The following is a 23,912-nucleotide window of genomic DNA, read 5'->3' as shown; positions in this document are numbered from 1 at the left end:
GCGTATTTATTTTTTATTTGTTTACATTGTAAGAGAAGTTAATTAATTATCTCAAATGTATGTTCTGACATTATTTAAATGTATTTATTTTAATGTTTTATGAATTAAAAGTAACCGTTCACAGGTTGACTAGAGAAGGACCTGGCTGCAGACCAACCATTTTAATATTTACATAATTTTATTATATTCATTTTACAAAATGGACGAGTCCAAAATGCTGTCCTTGCAGTATTAATACTAATGATAATAATGTTAGGGATAATCCATCTCCAATATTAGGAATGCATAACCTCTTAAAAAAGGTATTTTTTTGCTATTGGAGTAGGGCAGCAGGTAACGATTATTTTAATTATTTGTTGTTTAATCTGCCAAATATTTTCTCAATTAATTGGCAAATAAACTAAGCTGTCCAGAGCCGAGGCTGACATTTAAATGATTTGTTTTGTCAGTCCAAAATTCAATTAAGTTTTCTATCATTGAGTACCAAGAAAACCAAAGTGACCAGTGAATTTTTAGTATTTTCGCTTTAAAAGTTTCTTAAACAACAAACCACTATCAAAATTGTTTCCAAATGATTTTCTGTCCAGTGATTGATTAATCCAGTAATCCTTCAGCTGTATCATAGTGTGTCAAAATTGCAATAAAATGTACTCCAGGTCAACTTTACCAACTAGGGTAAAGCAATGACCTGACACACATATTCAGTACTGTTTTATAACTAGACCATATCTGTGCGGCCAGTAACAGGTGTCATGGGGTTGGACCTCATCAGAGGAGGAGATCCTTTCATGACCACAAATGAACCACACTACCACAACCAGTTCACAATGTCACAAAGTGTTGTAGTGTGTTCAAGCGCAACAATAAAGTAAATAATAAAGTCTCCATTCATCTTGTCTGAAAACTTTAGGCAGGGAAACAGCCACTGTTTTCATTATTAACTATGAATTAATGAAAGACTCGATTCCGTGTTAATAAGTCATTTCTCCCATCACATGCGTTTTTTTGGTCAAGATTTATTTTTGCTTTTTTTGGTGATGTGGCAACAACAGCGGCACCCAGAAGGCGATTAGTTGGACCAGCATTCACACCGTTAAGTAGAAAAAAAAAACAGTACAAGGCTACCAGAGAAATACCAACAGACCATTGCTTTTGAATGAGAAAAGCCAAACAATGAAATCCTGCATGACAGTAACTTGAAGTATCTAGTTTCAACATACAATACAAGTAAACTCAACAAAAACTCCCGCCTTCCTTTTAAACATTATAATCCAGCAGTTACAATTATTCGTAGTGGAAAAAAATGCACTATTTGTCATGTACAACTTGGAACAATCCATGTTCGTTTACATGTGCCACTGCATCTATACCGTATTTAGACATACTGCAATATTTTACATTTCCATGAATCCTGGGTGTATTACTAGTTTTCTTCTGCACAGCTGCTTTGCTTACAATTCTTCAAATCTGACATTCTTAGCTCAAATGTGCTCAGGAGGTGCTGAACAAAACAATCTTTAATAAAATGGCCATCAAAGCAAGACGGAGAAAGCAGTTTCCATCCCGCGCTCACAACTTTTATGTCATAAACTAGTCCATTCAATATTAATATTATGCAATATTTTTGTATTCATCAAAGAAAATGAGAAATGACATGCCAAGGAGGCTGACTGATGAATAGTATTGATTAGGGATGCTGCTGTCTGTGTCTCCAGGAGAGAGGCTACTGTGCCATCAATAACAATCTCAGAAGAAAGACAGAATCGGGGGTGAGTAGCAGGACAAACGGAGGTGAAACTCAGGCGTGGCAGCTGCAACAGTTAGTCAATGTCCATTTCAGGGAGCTTGTTCTCTGCTGTTCCCTTTTCCGTGCCTGCGGGTGTGGCTTTGTCTGGGTTGCATGGCTGGCTCTCTGTTCCCTCCTGCCCATTGACTGGCCCGTTCTCCGTCTTCTCCTCCTTAGGAGGCTCCACTTTGGGCTTGGGTTTGGACACAACGGGGTTGCAGGCTGAATAAAGCTCCTGAACAGGGAAAAAGAAAGCACTTGTTAGAGGAAGGGTAAAAAATAAATAAATAAATAGTCTCCAGAGAGCATGTTTTGCCCACTTGATCAGAGTTTTAAATGAAATTTGTCGATTTCTACAACCAATTTGTACAATGACGTGACATGTTTTATTATTTCACACTTCTTTGCCACTACTACAAAACTGCAGCTGTCCTCAGAGACTTCAGTGGTTTGTGTGCAGCTGGCAGGTGTTCTAACACTGGCTGTGTGGTATCAACATTTTCTACTCCACATGCTCCAGTATATTTTAAGGTTAGGTGTGTCTCAGTACCTTAGCCTTGGCGTGAATCTCCCCAACTTTGACCACTGGCTCCAGAGTGAGGTCCTGAGTGAGGTTCATCTTGCTGTTCATCCAGACCATGGCATCGTTCACCTGCTTGTCCACCCGAGTCACTTCCAGCTCATCCAGGTGATTGTACTGCTCATCCTGTTGGGAGAAGCGCAGGTAAATTATGACACCTGTTTGGTGATTTTTCATCAATAATCTAACCTACAACCACATTAACTGTTCTTCAAAATGTATTCAAGGCAATCTTAGTGTCTCCGTAACGACAGTACATTTACACTTGACCTACAAGACGTCTGATATAGAATTAATAAAATCAAATGAGAGCTGCTGCTCTAATATACCAGCAACAAAATCTAACTAAGTCAACTTGCTCTCTGTTGCCTGATTACCTTTGCCTTGTAAGCTTCAATGATCTTCATGTACATCTGGATCTGTCTGCCAAGCTCCTCAAATGCTTTTGGCCTCTCCTCAGCTTCCAGGTATCTCTCATGAATTGGCTGGCCAATATTCTGTGGAAAAAAGGAACAACAGCAGGTTTAGTCAGCCAGTCATCCAGCAAGAGAACAACAAGGCTTTTCCACCACTTAATGACAAAATCAAGCATTTAATTTCTGAAAAATAGTGACATTGAAGAGGATAAAGTCAAACTCCTGTTCAGCTTTTTATTAAAATGACAAAACACAGCAGATAAACATATAGTGAACACCACAGTCATCTTAACAAGCAGAGTGTCAGCTCAAATGTTTTTGCCCCAAACCGGTACAGCGAATCATGCCGTGTCTTCTTAAAATCTTTAAGTCCTGTTACCTTCAGGTCAGCCAGTTTGTCAATGTAAACTTGTTTCTGTTGGTCCTCTCCGTCTTCATACAGCCAGTTCTCCGTGTCCTCTAGTTTTAATGAGAACGTGTCACGATCCTACATGTTGCACAAGAAGTTAGATTAAATTCACAATTTATAAAAACAACAAACATGCAGTATATCTGAATTTACACTAAAAGTTAAATACAACACTTCTCATTTCTACCAAGATTAGTGTCTGTTAACATGTGTCACACTGCCATCTATAGGACTCAAGCGTGATCTATACTCACAGCTTCATTCACAAACTTCTCTAGGACGCCGTGAAGTTTGTCCCTCATGTCGTAGACGTACTCTTCTACGTTGTTCTTTGCATCATTCCTCTCCTTCTCCAACTTATCCTGCATGATCATCTTACCCTGGAAGAGTCACAATGAAGGTAAGGAAAATATAAATGATGCTCACACCCAAAGAATATATTTAGAGTTAGAAATGTGACTTGATTCTACATCGTCCACTTCCTGATATTACATAATATACCTTTCATATAGAACTTAAGAACAACAATTAAAAACCTTGGTGAAATGTTACAATCATGTGGTAATGAGAGGAAAAAGCTTCATGAACAATTCTTAACAATTATAAGTTGTAAGTTTAGAGTATTATTATGTCATCAAATAAAACACAGCTATTATATAATAACCATCAATTATAAAGTCATTCCTTTTTGTTTTCAATAAAAAAACAAATGAAACCAGGACTGGTAAATCTCACTCGCACATTGCTTGGACAAACACTGTTGGTGCATGCTAGACATTCCTGATGATTTTTGGACCATTACCTCATTCTCCACAAACACATTTAGAACGTCATTGGACAGCTGCCAGTGCAATTTGTCCTCTACGGGCAACTCCACCGTCTTCGTTTTCACTTTGGGCTTCTTCGCCTGAGGGGGCTGGTCGTTCTTCTTCTCCTGCTTGGCATCATCTGTCGTTGTCTGAAAAGGGAGTGATGAAAATCATTTTAGTCTGTGTAAATACTGCTACTTTTGTGAAGGAAAAAAAACAAAACAAACAACTATGACATATCTAAAGCACATGTTAAATGTTTAACATGTGGTTAAGGTACGTGGAACAGATGTGAATCCCAAGATACATGTTAAATAAATTCAATGGCCGTCAATCTGAATGATCTTATTATCCACTGGTTAGTAGCTCTTTCTTTGTGCTCATGTCTTAACTGGGATGACAGTCACTTTAAATCTGGACGGGGTTACTGTCAGATTGACTTAATTATGCTTTTCTTGTGTGTGAATACATTAAATTCAGTGCAGACTCTACATACCTTTTATTGTACGTTTTAAATACAGTTTTTTTAGTGGGTGTATGTGAACATTTTAAATAGTTTTTAGTTCTCTTTAAAGGGTTATTGTTACAAATTCCCCTTGAACTCACCAAAACATGACCTTAATAAAAACAAATGGGTTACCACACCAATAATACTGAAATGCCAAATCCCCTCTATAATAATGTTTCCCACAGACTGACATATTATTTGTGTTGGATCTGCAAAACAATTTACTTTTGAGGATTGTGTGTACTGTTTAAATGTATGCTATTCTGTTTATTCTACTAAAATCTAACAGTTCTTATATTTCATTGCCTTTAAATGGCAGAGATCTGTTTTGGAACACTTTATTGTTGTTGGTTTCTCAAAAGTACTCATTAGAATGACGATGTAGGCTTCGTTTTTTAATGATTGTTATTGATGAAACACCAAACCTACTGACAGACAGGAACATTTATGTCTAATATGGTATCATGTTTTGTTGAACTTGCACTTGTTGTTATTGAAATAGATTTTATCTCCCCATCCTCGCCCAGCGCTAATTCTGCTGCATATAGTATCAAATCTTTATTGACATTGATCGCCTTATCGCCCAGCACAAGGTTACCTCCATCTCCTCTGCCTCTGATTTCTTGTCTCCGTTGTCTCCAGCCTGGAGTTTCTGATCCTCCTGGTCCACTTGCATTTTGTTCTGACACACGGTAACAAAAGAAAAGACATATGATATTAACATAACATATGTCATTTTGTGGCTCTCTGGGTTCAGACAATGTCAACATGAGTGTCCCAAGTCCAAACCAAAAGACACAGAGACACCAACAGAACACATATTGAAAAGAAGTTGTTACACTGATGTCGACTTGACAAGATTCAATCATTTCCGTTTCATCCGCTAAGATATGACGTTCTTTGCCCATCGTTCATCACACCACAAACAAATCAAAACGCCTAGTCTCAATTACTGTTTTTTAAGCTTTCCCTTTTTTTATTTTGGCAACTCTGAGTTTGTGGGCATATTCAGTCAGAAGAACAGTTACGATGCATTAACTTTGGGGAAAAAGGGTAGAATTAACGCAAATGCAGTCCAACAGTTGACGACGAACAACCCATAAAAAATGCCAAACAAATTACAAAGAGGCATTAGAGAGAAATAAACGCACCCCCCCCCCCCCCTTGAATCTTACGCTTGTTAAGGCAAGATATCTAAATTCCACAGTGATGACATGGCCAACTATTAAAAACCAAGGTGTGGCCAGACTGATGTTCTGTGAGAACGGGAGGTGAAATACAAATCAAACCAGAAGTCAGTCAGTCAGTCAGTCTCTCTCTCATTATTCTCTTAACACACATTACACACCTCCTCCTCCTTCCCTGTCTGGTCTGTCTCCATTGGTTCCTCCCCTTCAGCTGTTTTCACGACCTCTACTAGTGAGGCGCTTGATACACTGAAGACACCGTGGACATTGACCCGAACCTTCACCTTGACCTTTGCACTCTCCCCAGACGCCTGAGGAACTACATTCTGGATCAGGAACTGGCCTGTAGGGTGGAGGAAAAGGTCAAAGGTTAGAATATCCTCTTATATCAACGAGGACGGGTGCAGAAATTCAACATGTATACATGTTTATACACAAAACTAGGAGCTAACACATGGAGTGGGAGCATATGTTATGTTATATTTTAATTTAAGTTAAAAATTAACTGTCTTTAAGTTACTTATCACTGGCACACTTTGGACTTTAACTTGTATTGCAAACTACAGGTTAAACTAATAAAAAAAAATATGACTTCAAAAACTATTTTTCACTTCTAACTCTACTGCTTTTTTCCATTAAGTAGTACCTTTTTTACCAATACAAACAAAAAAGGACTTATTCCAGACTTGATGTCCATACTTGTTACTGTCCACTTTTCTCTTAAAAGTAATCAAGTCTCACTGAAGTTGAACTTGCTGTACCTATAGTGGAGCTGGGGTAGGGCAGCTCCTTGGGGTTGTTGTAGTAAGCGTCAAGGCTGAAGGGCTCTTTCCGGAAGAAGGTCAAAACTTTGGAGAAGGGAGCTGCATGGTTCTTTGGGAAAACCTCACAATCACTGCAAAAAAACACAGCAGCAGGAGGTCAACAAGACAACAAAAGCTAGAGAGACACAATCTTACAGGTAATATATCAGGGTTTTATAGTGATTTAAAGTGAAGCAAGCCAGTCATATCTTTCAAGACTGGAAGTTGTTATCCTAACCACCATAAGCTAATATTTTACACAGCTTGATACTATTATGAGAGATAACTGGCAAGGTTTTCAGATAGTGGGCGTGCAGGGTACAAATGGACTATGGGTGTGTGCAGGTGTGGCAGAAAATCTTGCAGGTACAGGTAATGCATCTGAAAAGACAGTGGCAGCAGGTGTGGCCTAAAAAAAACAAACAGTCCCATGCAGACTTCTAACCTCATCTTAACTGCTGGTATCAATGCAGTCCATTCATAAGTTAGTTCATTGTTAGCTTTGCAGAACCTTGTAAAGCATGATGTTTAAATTAAATAATTAAGTAAGGGGTGATGAATTCTCATATTCTCCCTGTGAGATTCAAAGTAAAACAAGGTCCCAACTCCCTATTTTATGTTCTCAGGTGACACAGAGAGAGATCGTACCTCAGTCCCTCCTCTGCTGCTGAATTCCATTTTAGGGAGATGGGGTAGGGGACAACATCTGTAATGGAGAACTCTCTGACTTTGAATGCTGGCGACAAGATAGCACACTGAGGAGGAGAAGGGGAGGAGAATACAAAACACAAGTTACCAAGGCTCAAAGTCACTTTCTTATTCTGACCAACAGCAAGAAAATCACCATCAAACCCAAATATTTAATGTTGTCTTGGTCATGACAGGTGACCTGTACCTGCAGAGCGCAGCCTCTGGCCACGGCCTCGTCTGCATTCAGGGTGGTGCTCAGCTCTTTGCCGAAGTATTTGCTGATTCGCTCTTTGATGGCGGGGATTCTGGAGGCAGCGCCCACGATCTCCACGGAATAGACATCTTCCTTTTTCAGCTCTGGATACAGCAGGACAGGAGACAAGGATGATACAAAACAGGCTTGTTAAAGTTTACAGAGTCACAGCTTCACTTTCCAATACGCTGATCAAAAGGATTGTTGATACTGAAACAGCAGTGGGAACAGCACCAGCAATCTTGAGCTAAAGCCACATGTGTGTTTGCATAAAAATGACACTTAGAACATTTTTCCTTCTGAATTAAATCTTTTAGTAAAAGCACATTACTCAACAGCACACAGCACTACAACTCAAATATATGTTTTGTGAATTATTTGCCATATGACTGCTCAGAATCAACAAGCAAGAGCAAGCAGAGATAGAGAAGAAGCAAGGAATGATTAAATAGATGCAGGAAGGCAGGCGTGCTGCCAGTGTCCGGAGGCAAGGGCTGTCTCAGCAAAGCACATGACTGAAGCTTGTCTACGTGAGAGGGCACGTGCTGATGGGGATAGTCCAGCTGCTATTAAAGTCAGATGTACTCACTGGCTTGTTCCATGACGCTGCGCAGGGGACCCTCTACTTTGGCCAGCAGCCCCGCACACATCTCCTCAAACTGACCTCTGGGGACACATGGTCATAGATAATTAATAGAGACACACACTCACTCACTCACTCACTCACTCACTCACTCACTCACTCACTCACAAAAAACCTGCATGTGCAGAGGAACTAAGTGTCAGCCAGGCAGATGGATGCTCAGTACCTCTTGAAGTTATTTGTAATTATATCAACACAATTTTTAATTTGCTCGACTATAAAAGCCCTCTTTAACATTCTGACACTAATCCACAGAAAAGAAGACTCAAAAAGACTGTTACGGCTCCACATAAACAATACATAGAGCAGACAGATTAGTGTTTCTCACTGTTGTCCTTTTAAATCAAAGTAAGTTTGCATCTCACCTGTTAAGTTTACCAGAAACGTCAATGTCATTCATGAAGCACTCAATGTTAAGTGGCAGGTCAGAGGAGTTTGCACTCATCAGCTTCTTGAGCTTCTCGCACTCTTGGTAGAGCCGGACCAGCGCCCGGGGCTTGGACTTGACGTCCAGCTTGTACTTTTTCCCAAATTCCTCACAGAAGTGGTTGACCAGGATGTCGTCAAAACCCTTCCCGCCAAGCTCTGAATCAAACGCCGTAGCCAGGATCTGATGGCAAAGGAAGATAAGGGGTGAATATTTGAAGGGATGGCAACTTATCAAACTACTGGATAAATATCACTGCACATCTGTATGTCTAGGACGGGTCCATGTAAGGATAACAAATGAAAAGAGTAGACTTGTGCTCAACATTTTTACTTACTATAAACAAAGCAACAACTGGTTATGTAGCGACATTCCTTATGAGCAAGACCAACTTGTGGGTTAAACATTCTTTTCTCTTGACTGAATGTTTCAACTTCCTCCTTCTTTACACTTCGGCAAAATTACCATGAACAAGTGATTAAAAAAAACATTGCTAGGTAACACTGCTTATCATTCAGTCCATCTCTGCCCTCGTGAGAAACAAAATTACCTCTTTTTTTTTGCAGACAGGAACATACTGCTGTATCATCATAACCTGCCCTAACCCCCCCCCCCCCCCCCCCCGCCCCCCCTTCAGTATTGCTTTTCAAATTGGTCACAAATTATTCATTACTCACCTTGAGCTTTCCCTTGTTGAAGGCACAAACTGACACCTGGTAACCCGAGTGGCCCAGGTCCACAAACACCACTATCCTGGGCTTCTCTTCTGGAGCTGGCAGGTCCTGCTTGTAGATGCCATATGCCAGAGTCACTGCAACAAACGGGCATAATCTGGCGTTAGTTTGGCCTCACCACGGCATCAGAGTAGCAGTCAGTGCGATGTATTTCAACTGAACTACGTCTGACTGAAAGAAAAATACCAATACCAGACTGTAAATATACACAAATAAAATGTAGCTTTATGACATGCATTTGTCTCAGTGCATCTAAAAGTTACAAACAAATAAATCACATTTTCAACATGTTTATGAATATATATACTGTAGCACCACTGTGACATATTTACATGGATTTGTAGCTATGGCAACTCAGTACTTTCTCGTGGCTTTCTTAATAGAGGCGACTGCTCCAGGAGATTAAAAAAACAATATATCTCACATAAAATAGCATCCAGATGTCATTTCACAACACGGTGTTATAACTGTCTAAAAGCCCAATAAGGGATAACAAGTTACAATGATTTAGATGCTGCCTGTCCTACACTGTGTTTTGATGTACCTGCAGTGGTCTCATTCATTAGTCGTAGACAGTTGAGGCCTGCGATCTGAGCTGCATCCATGACGGACCTTCGCTCTGCATCAGTGAAATAGCTCGGGACCTGGGAGGGGAAAAACAATGTTCATACAAAACATTAATAAGTCTCAGTGGATGAAGATACGAGTGTCCACACTCTCAGAATGAGGGCCACCAATAAGAAAAAAATGTATACGCGTGATATGACTGCAAGGCATTGATAACAGGCCAAAGACATCCAAAATGAATCGCCTGCATCACAAGATGTCTGGATAACATTACCGTGCTAGTTACTCCGGGTGCCAAAACAAAACATCCCCTTGTGGAAAAGCTCAAGGGCTAAATTTAACTATTGGCCACAGTAGTACTAACATGTTATCCATCTCAAGGGCTGATGCAAACTGTAAATTTAGGCCCAGGGAAAGTAACAGCCTCTCTGTGTGAGATCTGTAACATTACATAACAGATGCTGTTGGTGAATTCATATACTGAGCACAGCAAGACACACACACATCCCACTCTTCACCAACAAGGAGGCAAGAGAGGAAATAAAGCTTTCAGGCAAGACATCTGGTGAAGTGCTTAAAGAGCTCAAAATGTCACATGAACAGGTGGTAATACATTTATACACCTTGGAGGCAGCTTTCACCGGGCATGTCATCACCCAAACTACTTGAAAATGCAGGAGGATGACTTTAATAGCTATCACTCAAAATAGCAGGATGTAAATGCAATGCAATATTCCATTTAAGTACAGAGAACTGCATAAAGTACAGTAAGTGAAGTGAGTCACAGGTCTCTTGAAGCCTTGTCAATGCAACATCACATCATTACATCTTTAAATAAGCTGTGTGCAGGCACCTCCTTAGATATTTAAAGCCAATTAGATATGCCTAAAAAACCTTCAGTTCGACCTGGAACGCACTGAACGTCTATTTAAGTTTTATAGATCTTCAGACACCCTGCTGAAACTGTGAAACTGCTGCGGATGTCTGCAGGGATGCTTACCGAGATGACACAGTCTGCAACTGGTTTCTTTAGTGCACTTTCAGCAGTCTCCTTCAGTTTGGTCAGCAGCATGCCAGTGACCTGCTCAATGCTGAACACTCTCTCCTCCTCCATGTACATCACCTAGAGTAGACAAGAAAAGGCCACCACAGTTTCATTGAAGACACTTCGACAGACTGAAAGCTCATAAAACGGGCCCCCACAAGACCCGAAGTTAATAATGTAACAAAATATGTAAATATGCAAGGAGTGATCAGGCTACAGGTTGATGCAGTCTTCTCAGATTTGTCATTTCTTCTGCTCTCATTTGTCCTGAGGACTCACATTAATTGTCTCCACAGGGAAACAAAAACATGCCGAGCTGTATGTTTGCAGTGTGCAAGCCAGGCATTGTCATTTGTGTACTTGCAAGAGCTTTGGGTATGTTTTGAGTCTCACACTAGCTATCTGATGGCACCAGAAGAAGAAGATTTTTCATATTTAGGCATTCAGCTGATTCAGGTTCGGTGATGTTATGAGAGACAAAATGGCAAGAAAGTCTATCTAACAAATAAAGAGAGAGGTAGAAGAAACTGAAAAGCAAAGAGGACTGGATAGAATCTGAATCTATGATTCAGAGGAAAGAGCATTACATGAGGCACTTCTTGGAGCACAGCAGGTACAGTACGAGAGGGGGAAGCAATATAGTCAGCGATGAGCTGTTGGGTTTTCTATGCTTTCTCCCTGTTATCTCTTATAGCTGTCCCTTTTTATTTTTGATTGCCCTAGTTCAGTGTACAGTACCGCTGATAAATACAGCACCCGGTTGTTGAGTGTGCTAAGTCAAACCTTACTTTGACATTTTGTTATAAATTATTACTCCTTTTCCTACCACTCCTTAAGGTTACCTATGCAATCTCGAATACAGCAGACATACTGTAATATCCTTAATCTTACTTTTATACCGGTGGATCCAGAGGGCATCTGTGCCAGGTCGTACACCAAGTTAGACTTGGTCGACTGAATGTAGGGGTCTGAAAATGCCCTGCCATGGAATTGCTTGAAGCCCTGCACTGTGTTCTGACAGTTGGACACCACCTGGACAGGATGATGGAAGCAAAATAGGAGAACATTTAGTTACAATAATGAGTATTAAACCTTGATGCATTTTCATTTTTTTTTGCATTTAATTACAAGGAACTCTAAGGATGTTAACGGAGCGACTGAGTTGATTTTACCTGGCTCTTTGCAGCTGCTCCTATAGATCGATTTCGTGGTCCAAATGATACAACTGACCTGGAAGACAACAAAAGAAACGGTTAAGCTACAACCTGATGAGCAAGCTGTCCGAGCTCCTTGTATCATCACCTACTTATGAAAAACACCATAAATCAAGGCAGATTTACTTGCCAATTAAGATATTACATGATTTAATGCCTACACGTAACATGACATTTCAGAGTCCAACCCACATAAAACTGGACAGACTGTTTCCCATGTCTGCAGTAGCAACACTAACCATTTGTTTTGGTCTACACATAAGTAAAATTCAATGTGTAATATGATCAGGGTTTCAGCTTTCTTAAGATATTTGCTTACATACTGTAAAAGTAAAACCTTCCACAATGTAGAAAAGTATAAACTTTCTGGGTTTTTTTGTTTTTTTTACATAAATGATAAATCAAAGAAAGCCTTGTTGAAACCAGGCTGTGGCAGCATGCAGGCTTGTTAAGATCCATCTCTCACTATTCACACAGTATTGTATAAACAAAGTCTAAAGTGGTGTGGTCAGTCCACTTGTATCCCAGCGGATTGTGGTCTAAACATGCCTGTCATCGTCATCCCTATCAAACACAGATGTCAGAGCGGCAGTCGCTGTCAACACACAAGCGCAGTTGGTGATGTCAAAGAAGGGTCAATGCAACAAGTTTCTGAAGAAATTGGCTCAACAAGCGCTGGGCCTCATCTTGACCCAGAGTTGTATGATGTGGTGCTTTTTTCCTCATTTTTATTGATGCAAAGAACAAAATATATATATATACATTAATATATTCAATATGTACTGGAAAAACAGAGATGATTGCTAGAAACTTTACATATTCAGCCTTTTCCTACAGTTCAAGAAATCACCCTATGTGATACACTGATTTAAAAATTTTTTTTACAAATACTCCTTTGAGACAATGAATTGCAGACTTTTTAACATAAGGCCTGAATGGATTTTTCATATTCCTCAAAAACCTGCAAGACTTCAAACTAATAAAATCAAAGAAAAAAGCAAAATAGCTGATGAGATAATGCAACACCTCCTCAAAGGTCTATTAATTTGTCCTATTCTTGAATTAATTAACAAAGTCTCCTCAATAGCACATGCATACATGCCAATACCTTACAAACGATGCCAAAAGACCCCTTGAAATTCATGCAGATTATTTTTTATTAGATATGGTGGCAGGACGAACAACCACTGTGGGTACAGAGTGTGCCCTGTCAGCCAATTTGGACAATATAAAAACACTTTAACTGACTTTTTTTTCTTCCAATAAACACTTTTTAAAAAGTTAATAGAAACGGTATATATCTTTAGAACAAGTTATTAAAATCTTAAAGGCACTCAAAATTGCTAGAATATTCCAACAAGCGATTGGCTGCTGTCGTCATCGCAGAGAATATAACGCAAGGCGCACAGTTTGCCACACGGGGCACACCGGTTGGTCGGAGCTTTCGCCTTCAAGAGATGAAGAACAGTAATTAGAACGAGGGAGGAACACCGCCCGCTCGTGTTCGCCGGGCAACTAAGGCTCGTTATCAAACCGTAGAGTAACGTTACAGTTAATACAAAAAACGGTGAGCTTAGCTAACTAGCTAGCTCGCTTGGGATCCTTGGTTGATGGGTGAACGAGCAGTGGAAGTTCTAGATGGTTCCATGTTCGCCATGAACATATTAATAAACGTTTCATTAATTTGCTCATACTGAACGACAGGCTGATAAGCCATCACAGGACATAAGGGATACAAGTTAAGCTAACGGTTGCTAGTCACTAAAGCTGCATTCACGTGTATTAACGTTATCCTGACACCGGCGAGACTGTCAGACAACAACTGTTAGAAAATAAAATCCCTCTCTCCTGTAGCCCAGTAACAGTTAAATAATACCTGTATTTTAGATACTTACGGTGTGCATCTGTCGCTGTACTCGTTGGCGACTGTCTCGATCCCTCCGGCTCGGGCTACAGCTACATAGCAGCTTTGAAAGCCCAAGTCAAATCCTACCACTGACATCTTCAGCGATACGACTGTCTTCTAGCAATCGTACAACGTTATCTACAGTTGAACTTAGAAAAACAAACGTACAGTTTTAAAATGATGTAAAAGTCAGGTGAAGTAGTTGTGTTGCGCTGTGTTAAGTAGGGCTACTTCTAGTCATAATCCACACCGATATTACCGGTGTCTCTGATCTGTGCTGGCAGGGCTGTAGCAGCAAGGTGGTCTTACTGACTTCTCGCCGTCTCGCCGGGAGTCATCGCGAGATTTACATAGTTCTAGATAGCTCTGGACCTTTCTATAACCATGTGAATGATTGTTCTCCATTTCTCGAGGCTGTGAGGGAAATATCCGGAGATTCCTGGCTATTGCGAGATCATTTCGATACTTAAGATTTACAGTGAATTCAAATTACATAAAGAAATCAACGAGTGATTAATTTGATGATGCCTGGGATCAACTCTAGGTGGGAAGTCATATTTTCAGAATCAGAATCAGAAATACTTTATTGATCCCCGGGGGGGAATTATACCATTACCGGTGCTCCCATTCAAGAGTAGAAAGTAGCATACATTTAGAAATCACCCAAAGTTCAAAAATACAAAAATAAGATATAAAAAATAAGAAATAAAAAAATATATACACACATTTACAATATTTAAGTGAAAAATAAAAGTGAAACCTATATACAATAACAATGTATATATGTATTGCACTGTTGCATATGCATATGAGTATTGCATTGACATTTAAAGAATAAATAATGAGGTAGTATATGACAGGTGAATAAATCAGTCTGTTTATTCTGAGTGTCTGACACTCAGAGGGAGGAGTTGACCAGTTTGATGGCCACAAGCAGGAATGATTTCCTGTGGTACTCTGTTGTGCATTTGGGAGGAATGACACCACCGTCAGAGAGTCCAGCTCCACCCTCACAACGTCACTGGCCTTGCGGATCCGTTTGTTGAGTCTGTTGGAGTCCGCCACCCTCAGCCTGCTGCCCCAGCATACAACACCATACAGGATAGCACTGGCCACCACAGACTCATAGGACATCCTCAGCATAGTCCGGCAGATATTGAAGGACCTCAGCCGCCTTAGAAAATAGAGACGGCTCTGGCCCTTCTTGTAGAGGGCATTAGTGTTCTTCGCCCAGTCCAGTTTATTGTCAATGTGAACTCCCACGTATTCCTCTACAATGTCCACACTGACCCCCTGGATGGAAACGGGTCATCAGCGCCTTGGTCCTCCTCAGGTCCACAGTCAGCTCCTTTGTCTTTGTCCGGTTGAGCTGTAGATGGTTCTGCCTGTAGATGGTTTTGCTCGCACCATGTGACAAAGTTGTCCACAGCCGCCCTGTTTTTATTTTTTATTTTTTTATTTTACAAGGCTGCAACACAGTGAACAAACTATTTACACATTACATTTTTACCATATATTTAGGCTTTTATAATATTATTTACTTTTACATACACATAACACAAATGCAATCCAACTTGGGACAGAGAATTAATTATAAATATGTCAACATTTATGATTAAATAAAACATTTATGAGTTTTGTTAAAGGATGTATACCTGCACAAAAAAGTTAATTCTATGGTATTTGACAAACTTGTGTGTTTTACCCTTTTAAATTAACCAAAATGTGAAGGGTATACAACTTTTCTATCTCCTACTTGTTGTGTGTTTTATCATTACAAAATAAAGATTTAACATGTTTTCTTGGTGGAATGAAAATGCTGTTCAAGAACTCATGAAACAGATGAGAGACGATGACATATACATGCAGCTCTGACAAAAAGTAAATATGGGTGGGTGTATTGACAGTTGAATGGTGGGAGGGTGCACTGCGTTGGTGACACAGATAGCCAAATGCTCAACCTCAGCAACTGTTTGCACAGTATCTGAAGATAAATAGATGAAAAAAAGACAGAAATTGTGTTTTGTCAGTATTATCAGTATGCTCATTGTAATGTATGGTATTATTTCAAAACACAAGCTTATTTGTTTTTCTTTTAAGGTAGATACAATTTTTTGTAATGCAATGGAAATAAATAATAGAAAGCATATATGGGAATGTACAGCCTGCTTCATTGAAAAAGGTTTTCTGAATTCCTTGTTGGAATTGTATTATTTTCATTGTAATGACAACAAATCCAACTTGGACAAAAAGGTGAAGTGTGCCAAGCCTTGAGTATCCTTGAGTATCCAAACTGAATGTGGTCAATATGTGAATCAAATGGGTAAACCCCATCAGATCTGATGCCTGTTGCTTCATTCACTATTACTACTAAATCTCTACACGTTTCTGAGTAGGGCCATGAATTTGCCCCACTATCTGCGCCAATCATTTACATGCTGAGAAGCTGCACTATTAATGACCTGCCAAATGGCTTGAGGATACAGATAAACACAAATGGGCTTTCAATTTTACAGATCAATTTGGGTTATGAAGTTTAGGGTGATTGATATACAGAATCAGAATCAGTGTGAGTTTGTCAGGTTGACTGCAGAGGGGAAGAAACAGTTTTTGTGGCGGGAGGTTTTGGTCCTGATGGACCGCAGCCTCCTGCTAGGGGAGGGGGTCGAACAGATGGTGTCCGGGGTGGGAGGGGTCGGCAGCGATCTTCCCTGCTCTCCTCACGGTCCTGGAGGAGTACAGGTCCTGAAGAGATGGGAGGTTGCAGCCGATCACCCTCTCTGCAGAGCGGATGATACGCTGCAGTCTGCGTCTGTCCTTGGTGGAGGCAGCAGCGTACCAGACGGTGATGGAGGAGGTGAGGATGGACTCTATGATGGCAGTGTAGAAGTGAACCAGCATTTTTTGTGGCAGGTTAAACTTCCTCAGCTGCCTCAGGAAGTACATAGATGCAATAGACGATCGCTGCCAATAGGGAGCGCTGGGTGCATTAAGGTTGCCGGAAATACGTATCGGTCCGATACCAACGAAGAAGAAAAAGTAAACTGCAACATGGCGACTCCCATGCATAGAATAATAGCCAGGAGACAAGCGTGAGTATAATTTAGATAACTAGATAAGAATGCACCGTTTTTATCTTTTTTTTAACATAGTTGTCTTTTAAACACAAATGACTTTGAGCTCGTCGAGCTTCGTGTTAGATGTCGGAGGTGAAGTACGAACCCTGCAGGGCTTAATGGGAGCACAAATGCGCCGCGGTCTTTCACTACAATACAGAAGTATTATTCAACTGTCGGACTGTTCTCTGTCCTCAAACATTTATTTAGTCTTTGAACTCTAGACTGATATGTTTTAATACCCAAACAACCGGCGAGAGTTCAGTTTACTCAAGATTACAGTGAAATATATGTCAAGTAACAATAAGTACCCGTCTGTCTTTCCAGTTTAAGCTACACGTTGTCGACTAAAATAATTGTTTTATGAATGTTTCTCTTTAGGACTGAGTCGTATGGAGAAAAACATCACGTTAATATTGTTTGTATATCGACATATAGCCTGTCACAATATTAGTTAAAGTATGATATATCATATATGCGATGTTCATAACAGTCCAACACTGGAAAAAGAGCTGGACAGGTAGATGATGTTGGGCTGGTTTAGGATCTAAATTGATTTGTCAGTTGATTTGACACTTTTTCCAGTATAATGTCATTCTTCATTCAGTCTTAGCAAGGGCACAGTGGCTCAGAATGATCAAAGTGATGCATATTTGTTCTTGGTTTTAGGCCCGAGGAGAAAAATAATTAAAGTCTCTTAACTTCAGAAATTAATAGAACTGCAGAGCTATCCTAATGTATATTATTATTATTATTATTATTATTATTATTATTATTGTTATCAAGTAATCCCCTTTCAAGAAACCTAGGGTTAGGAGGGGAGATCAGACAGAATTCATATACATTGTTTAGCACTGTTCTTCATTGTTCATTGTAAGGACTTTGGAGAAACATGCATGCACTTACTCCAGGAGGTGTGAAATTATATAGTTTGTATGTTTGATTTTAAGTATTTGCATCTTCAAAAACATTGATAGAATTCAAACTTTTTCACCAGCTACAAAGCAGGACAAAAGTTGTTCTTTAAAATGAATTAACGCTCAACTGACAACAAGGAATCTGTACAGTTGTAGTGACTGTTTATCCTCATTCAGATTTGTCTGTTTTATTGCATATAGGGAGGCAAACAAGCAACATGTGCGTTGCCAGAAGTGTTTGGAGATGGGACACTGGACCTACGAATGCACAGGGAAGCGGAAATATGTGCACAGACCATCAAGAACAGCTGAGATGAAAAAGAAACTCAAGGAGAATGAAAACAAACCCCTCAGCATCACTGGGTAAGGTCTCCATCAGTTCACCACTAGTGACAGAAAGGCAGGTCTTTGGTGATTCTGCTTTATGCTACTAAGATACATGTTTAAGATTATAACTTCATAAATTTGCAGTGCTATCAAGTTGGGTGGAATAGTTATTGTCAAAGTGCTATTGGGTGATCAGGTGGGGCTTCTTTGGTGGGGAACCGGTAGTATATTGGACTGCCACCATTCTCACTTTTCTCAAAAGTTTCAACGCTGTTCTCACCCCAGCCTTAGTTGCACCAGTGTATCCATATACTGTACTAGAAGCACAAGTAATTAATTGACTACATCTGAAGTAGAAACTGTTTGGTTCCTACAGAGAGACGTCACTTTTTATGGGTTATTCCCTGCTTCAGGCTGGTCTCAGTGTTACCTGTTAAGTTGCAGTAAGACACAACATTTCATCACAGCCTTTTCCCAGACCATATATTCATGACTTTAGAATGCATGAAATGGCCTCCACACATCTTGTGCAGCATTATTCAAGTACTTTGTAGGCAAAAAGGGCACACTATGGGGCCAAAGGTATATTGTTTTGTTTCTTTCACTGGCAAAGCTGTACACCCAACAGTGCTCCAGTGAAACAGCTGTGGAGGCTTATCTAACTAACATTAATTTTAGGGTGTACAGTTTATGGCATTCTATGGTAGTTTTTGAGGAAGACATGGACGACCATATCTTTTTTTTGTGTCAGCTCATCAGAGGAACAGCGATGGTGTCAAACTGAGCTGAGATGTCATGTTGCAAGACATGATGTACCATGGAGCAGTCTGTAGATTAAATGGAGCCACTGTTGTTCTCACACAGAGTAAAGGAGTCCATAGTGTGAAACTGTCACTGTACAAAAGCTGACCCATCAGAAAAGGACAATATTATTGCTTTTTGTCGCCACCTAGAGGACGTAATGATAAATACAGCATACTGTCTTAACAACTGCTTAATGTCAATGTTTCCCTTTTTAACAGACTGAATTTTTTTTTTTTAATTATTCTCAGTGCTTGAACAGGAATTAACAAAGTGCCAGTATTTAAAACCAGAGGTCTGCACAGTATGCAGATACACAGGGTTAGTTTGTTTTGTCTGGTTTGATCTAATAAATGACCAACCATTAGACCATTAGAAAGCAGCAGAGCTCAGTATTTTATAGCAGAGCTCAGTATTTGGCAGCAGTGGAGCTCAGTATTTTATAGCAGAGCTCAGTATTTGGCAGCAGCGGAGCTCAGTATTTTACAGCAGAGCTCAGTATTTTATAGCAGAGCTCAGTATTTGGCAGCAGCGAAGCTCAGTATTTTACAGCAGAACTCAGTATTTTAACTGTGTTCTTATATCTTTCAAATGTAAAAAAATAACTACTACAACACATATTCCTACTTCCTACTTCATTACTTGTTAGTACTGGCCCCAATTATAGCTCAGCTTATTGTCAAATAAATGTCACCAAATAAGCTGTTGTTTTTTTTCTCTTTACAGACCAGGAAGAGAAGGCTCCAGTGAGAAGAAAATTAAAAAGAAGTAAGTAAGCTGTATATTAAATCATATTTTGACAGTGTTGGATGATTTGGCTCCACACAATATATGTTTTGATGTGAAACACTTACCAGAGGTGCACACTTGTACTCGGTTACATTTTTGGTGACTGTACGTTTAAGTTTGTATAAAAGGTTTCAATAATTCTTAACCATTTTGATACTGTCGTAATCCACTACATTTTAATATAAATAAAACATTTATTTACACACTTTTTATTAGCAAGTAAGTAGTAATAGTTATACAAAGTGGTTTAAAAGTAAGAAAACTAAACCGATACATGAAGGCTTTTACATTCCTTTTCCTATTACCTAGGTCATGTATCTATTTCAGGAAAAATCCTGTAATGCACTTTACATTCATAAAACCCAAAATAGAAATTTGTTTGGCAGCAACTAGATGTTTTGGACATGAAGAGATTATACCGCTCATCTAAGAGGCTTTTTCAGTTCTGCTGACTGGTAGGAAGTCCCTGGAAATTTCAGTTTGTTTGGGTCATTCACACACGGTCTCGGGAGGGTCGATAAGGTCACATGTGAGTTGTTGTATTCACATGAAAGTCGCGTGAGAGTTGTAGTGACGGGAATTCAAGTTTGTATTGGTGTGAAAATCTGCCTGGGAGTTGATGTCAGGATGTCGTAGTGATCAAGTGGTGTGGCAGAGCCCCTCCTCTGTGTATGGACGATAGATGACATTACAGGCCCATTCTTGTTTCAAAGCCCCAACTGTAGAAGTCTATCTGAACATTTTTGATAGAAATGTGATGTAACAGTTCCCTCTAGTGGAGACCCTTGACTACATTTTGTTAAAAATTGCTTAAGCAGTTATCTTATAGGCCAGCAGTAGTAACTGCTTTCATATGTGAAAGGATTTTACTATTTAATCATATTGCAATGGTGATGGTTTCAAATCCAGTACTTTAAATATCTGCTTCTAAAAAGCATAATGTGGCTTAGTTTTTTGTGTTACTGTTGATAAACGTGTCTGGAAAAGGCCTATACTTTTAAGCACTTCTTAGCCCCCCTCCCCTACATACACACTTTACCCTTGTCTCTTTATTATTCCCAAATGAATCGCATTCGTAGACCTTTTTCACAGCAGACATGTTTGACTTGTCATGGCAGGGAAAGCACAGGTGGAACTAATAACCTTAACGATGGCTCATTTCCAGCACCTATTGCAGTGCTTTGCTGCAATTAATAATGTTATTAGCCACACCTGTGCTTGCCAAGTCAAAATTCTGCTGTGACAAAAGACCTGTTCAACTTTAGTCTCATTCCTCCCCACTTTGGAAACTACTGACTTGTATTGTCAAGGGTTGATTATTGACTTGTGGCTTTCAACTACAAAAATGTCAAAATAATGTAACCAAACAGGCATTACAGTTTATAAAACAGCCAATTACTCAGTGTGGACTTCACCATCTCCGTAGACAGTAGGGCTCCTTCCTTAGATGCTAAACTGCATTTTGTTGTCTCAGTACCTGTACTCTGTGCAATTACAGTAACGTTAAATCAAATGATGTATGAGACAACACATCAGTGACTGTTTTGTACTAAAAAGGTGAAGCCGTGATGGGCGAAACTAATTGAATGCTTTTCCTTTGGCGGGACTACACAACATCTAAAGAGTTCCAATTTGCCCCTATTTTCTCAGTTTAAGTAAAACAACCAAACAAAAACCTTGCAGATTGGCACTTGTAGCATCGTGTCATTTCACTTTAAAACAAACAATGTAGATTGGTACAGTCAACGAGGTAGAAAGCAGTTCAGACTCACAGCACATTTATTTCGTCTCATCTCCTCTGCAAAGGGACACTACAACAGCCAGACTGAAACAGGTACAGTGTGTGAGACCTTAATAACAAGACATGCTGTTCCGTTTTCCGTACTCATGTTTTTGTGCTCTGCCACTTGCTCTCAGGGCTAAAGACTCCAGCGACAGCAGCAGTGATTCAGACGGCTCCTCAAGTGACTCATCGTCAGACAGCAGCGACTCCTCCAGCTCCTCTTCAGATGACAGCGACAGCAGCAGTGACAGCGACGATGACAGCTCTTCTTCATCTTCCTCCTCCTCCTCTTCGTCCTCTGACAGCTCAGACTCAGGAAGCAGCAGCGATTCGGATCAAGGACCTCCAAAGAAGAAGAAAAAGAAGAAATGAATAAATATGTTGGAATAAGTGGGTTTTCTTGTTGTTGTTTATTTCCCTGAGTAAATTTTAGCTGCCAGCTGTTTTTTTCCCTATCACATTATAGTTGGATGGGACATCTTTAGAGCTGTAAATCTTAAAGTTGCATACTGCTCGCACACTAAAGAAATGGAGCTTAGAAAGAAGAGATCATTTTGGGTCGGCCATTGTGTCATGTTCTGTTTTCAAAACATATTTCCCCTGTTACTCCTATTAATGTGATATTTTCACAAGTGTGTAGATCTACTGAGGATATACATTTTAAATACCTGCGGAAACTAATGTGCTCATTCATGTTGAATTTGTGATTTTGTACTAAAGTATATTTTTAGTCAAACTTGTACAGCTCACAACCTTAATAAAGCAACACCATATCTAGTATTGAAAAGACATTGATTTGAGATCTTTTTAAAGGATACTGAATAAAAGTTGTTTCTTAAATTTTTAATTAGTTTAAAGTTAGATGGTCTTGTTGCTTTGAAATTGCAGTTGCTTGTTTCACTGTAAAATAAACTTGGCTTGTTTTTGCTTTTAAGGCTCTTGCATATTTGCTGTTGTACAAGGTTTTATTTGCTAAAGAGAGACACATTATAATGACTTAACATATATGAATTTGAGAATGAAAAGGTAATAAATTGTCTTTTTGTTAACTAATTTACAAATAAACAGCATCTCACAGTGCCAGACAATGTTGGTAGACATGGTGGGATAATATAAATTTTAAAGTTTTTTGAAATGTTTGAATTTTTTTGCAGTCGTGTTCAATATGTTGTCTCTTGGACTACAAGATGATGATGAATTTAGGTGTGGCAGACGGTCCACAATGCCACAGCCTAGTCATCAAAGTATGTGTTGCATGTGTGCAGCTTGAGTAACTTTAAGTGCAAGGACTGTTTAATGTGCCAGTGGCGAGGATTATAGAAATCTACAATGTACTTTGTGAATCACTACTAATCTTTTTGGGTTTAATGATTTTTGTCAGGGCAGTTCTTTTTTGCTTTCTTTCCTTGAAGAAATGTGTGCCTGAAAGCCATAAATGAGCAGGTCTCAAGCTGCTTACAAGCACTTTCAGAACTTCTGGGTGAACTCATAAATATTGTCTAATTGCACATTACAGCACAAAAAAAGGTGTGAAGTTAATGGCAGAAATCAAGCACTGCAAAGTTACCGTCAATGGATGGGAGAAAAATACATTATGGTGTGTGTAAGTAAATTTACAGTCATTTTTAATTTATTTATTATTTAAAACATGTGTGACAACTGATTTTAGAAGTCCAGCTGTATATTTAAAATTGGATAATAGCAGCCGGGAACAATGAAACGCTCTCCGTGATATCCGTCCTGAACGTCAACTGAGCAACCTGTGCGTCACAGCACTGTTACATTCATAACATGTGGGAATTACCACTATCATTAATACATGGTCGCGCTGTAACTGAAACTGTCTGACACTGCCCAGTAGAAAATGCAATGGTTCATTACGTTTGACTCAACTTCCGTGATCGGTAAGCTGACAATATGTCCGCTGTCAAAACAATTTCTCTCAAGTTGTACATACCATCTAAAAAGCTACAGTCAGTGGTATTTCCAAATGATCCATCTTCCATAATGATCCAAAAAGCATCTTCTGTCCACGTCACGTTTACAAAAAAATAACTTCTCTATCATGTTTACTTGGTTAGGTTGTTGGTTTGCGATATTTCCGACAGCAACTGAAGGCAGCACCGCTTGCTGCCATCCATGCATCCAGTCCTGTCTGTGGTACCTGCTGGCTACTTAACTTAGCTAGCAGCCTTACCTATC

General features: G+C 39.6%; 2 protein-coding genes across 4 annotated transcripts; one reads left to right on the top strand and one right to left on the bottom strand.

The window, feature by feature from the left end:
• Positions 1-1,005: 1,005 nt before the first annotated feature.
• Positions 1,006-14,087, bottom strand: hspa4a (heat shock protein 4a). 3 transcript variants are annotated; one of them, XM_070918046.1, is made up of 19 exons: positions 13,967-14,087; positions 12,030-12,087; positions 11,749-11,889; positions 10,813-10,935; positions 9,790-9,889; positions 9,189-9,322; positions 8,450-8,694; positions 8,031-8,107; positions 7,394-7,545; positions 7,147-7,253; positions 6,457-6,590; positions 5,848-6,038; positions 5,107-5,190; positions 3,994-4,149; positions 3,446-3,571; positions 3,162-3,269; positions 2,744-2,863; positions 2,337-2,492; positions 1,006-2,021 (listed from the first exon to the last, which is right to left on the bottom strand). In XM_070918046.1, the coding sequence occupies exons 1-19, from the start codon at positions 14,071-14,073 to the stop codon at positions 1,821-1,823; spliced, it is 2,520 nt and encodes an 839-aa protein (XP_070774147.1). In that variant the 5' UTR covers positions 14,074-14,087; the 3' UTR covers positions 1,006-1,820. The 3 variants fall into 3 exon arrangements, with proteins under 3 accessions (XP_070774147.1, XP_070774145.1, XP_070774148.1); XM_070918044.1 differs by having other exon boundaries at positions 5,857-6,038; XM_070918047.1 differs by lacking the exon at positions 5,107-5,190.
• Positions 14,088-17,009: 2,922 nt separating this feature from the next.
• On the top strand, positions 17,010-22,687 carry zcchc10 (zinc finger, CCHC domain containing 10). Its single transcript, XM_070917810.1, has 4 exons — positions 17,010-17,069; positions 18,212-18,373; positions 19,865-19,906; positions 21,845-22,687. The coding sequence occupies exons 1-4, from the start codon at positions 17,029-17,031 to the stop codon at positions 22,080-22,082; spliced, it is 483 nt and encodes a 160-aa protein (XP_070773911.1). The 5' UTR covers positions 17,010-17,028; the 3' UTR covers positions 22,083-22,687.
• The last annotated feature ends 1,225 nt before the right edge of the window (positions 22,688-23,912 follow it).

The sequence above is a fragment of the Enoplosus armatus genome, chromosome 13 (assembly GCF_043641665.1).
Source record: "Enoplosus armatus isolate fEnoArm2 chromosome 13, fEnoArm2.hap1, whole genome shotgun sequence".
Lineage (NCBI taxonomy): Eukaryota > Metazoa > Chordata > Actinopteri > Centrarchiformes > Enoplosidae > Enoplosus > Enoplosus armatus.
Note: the sequence above shows the minus strand (reverse complement) of the source record. Positions and strands in the feature narration are given on the sequence as shown.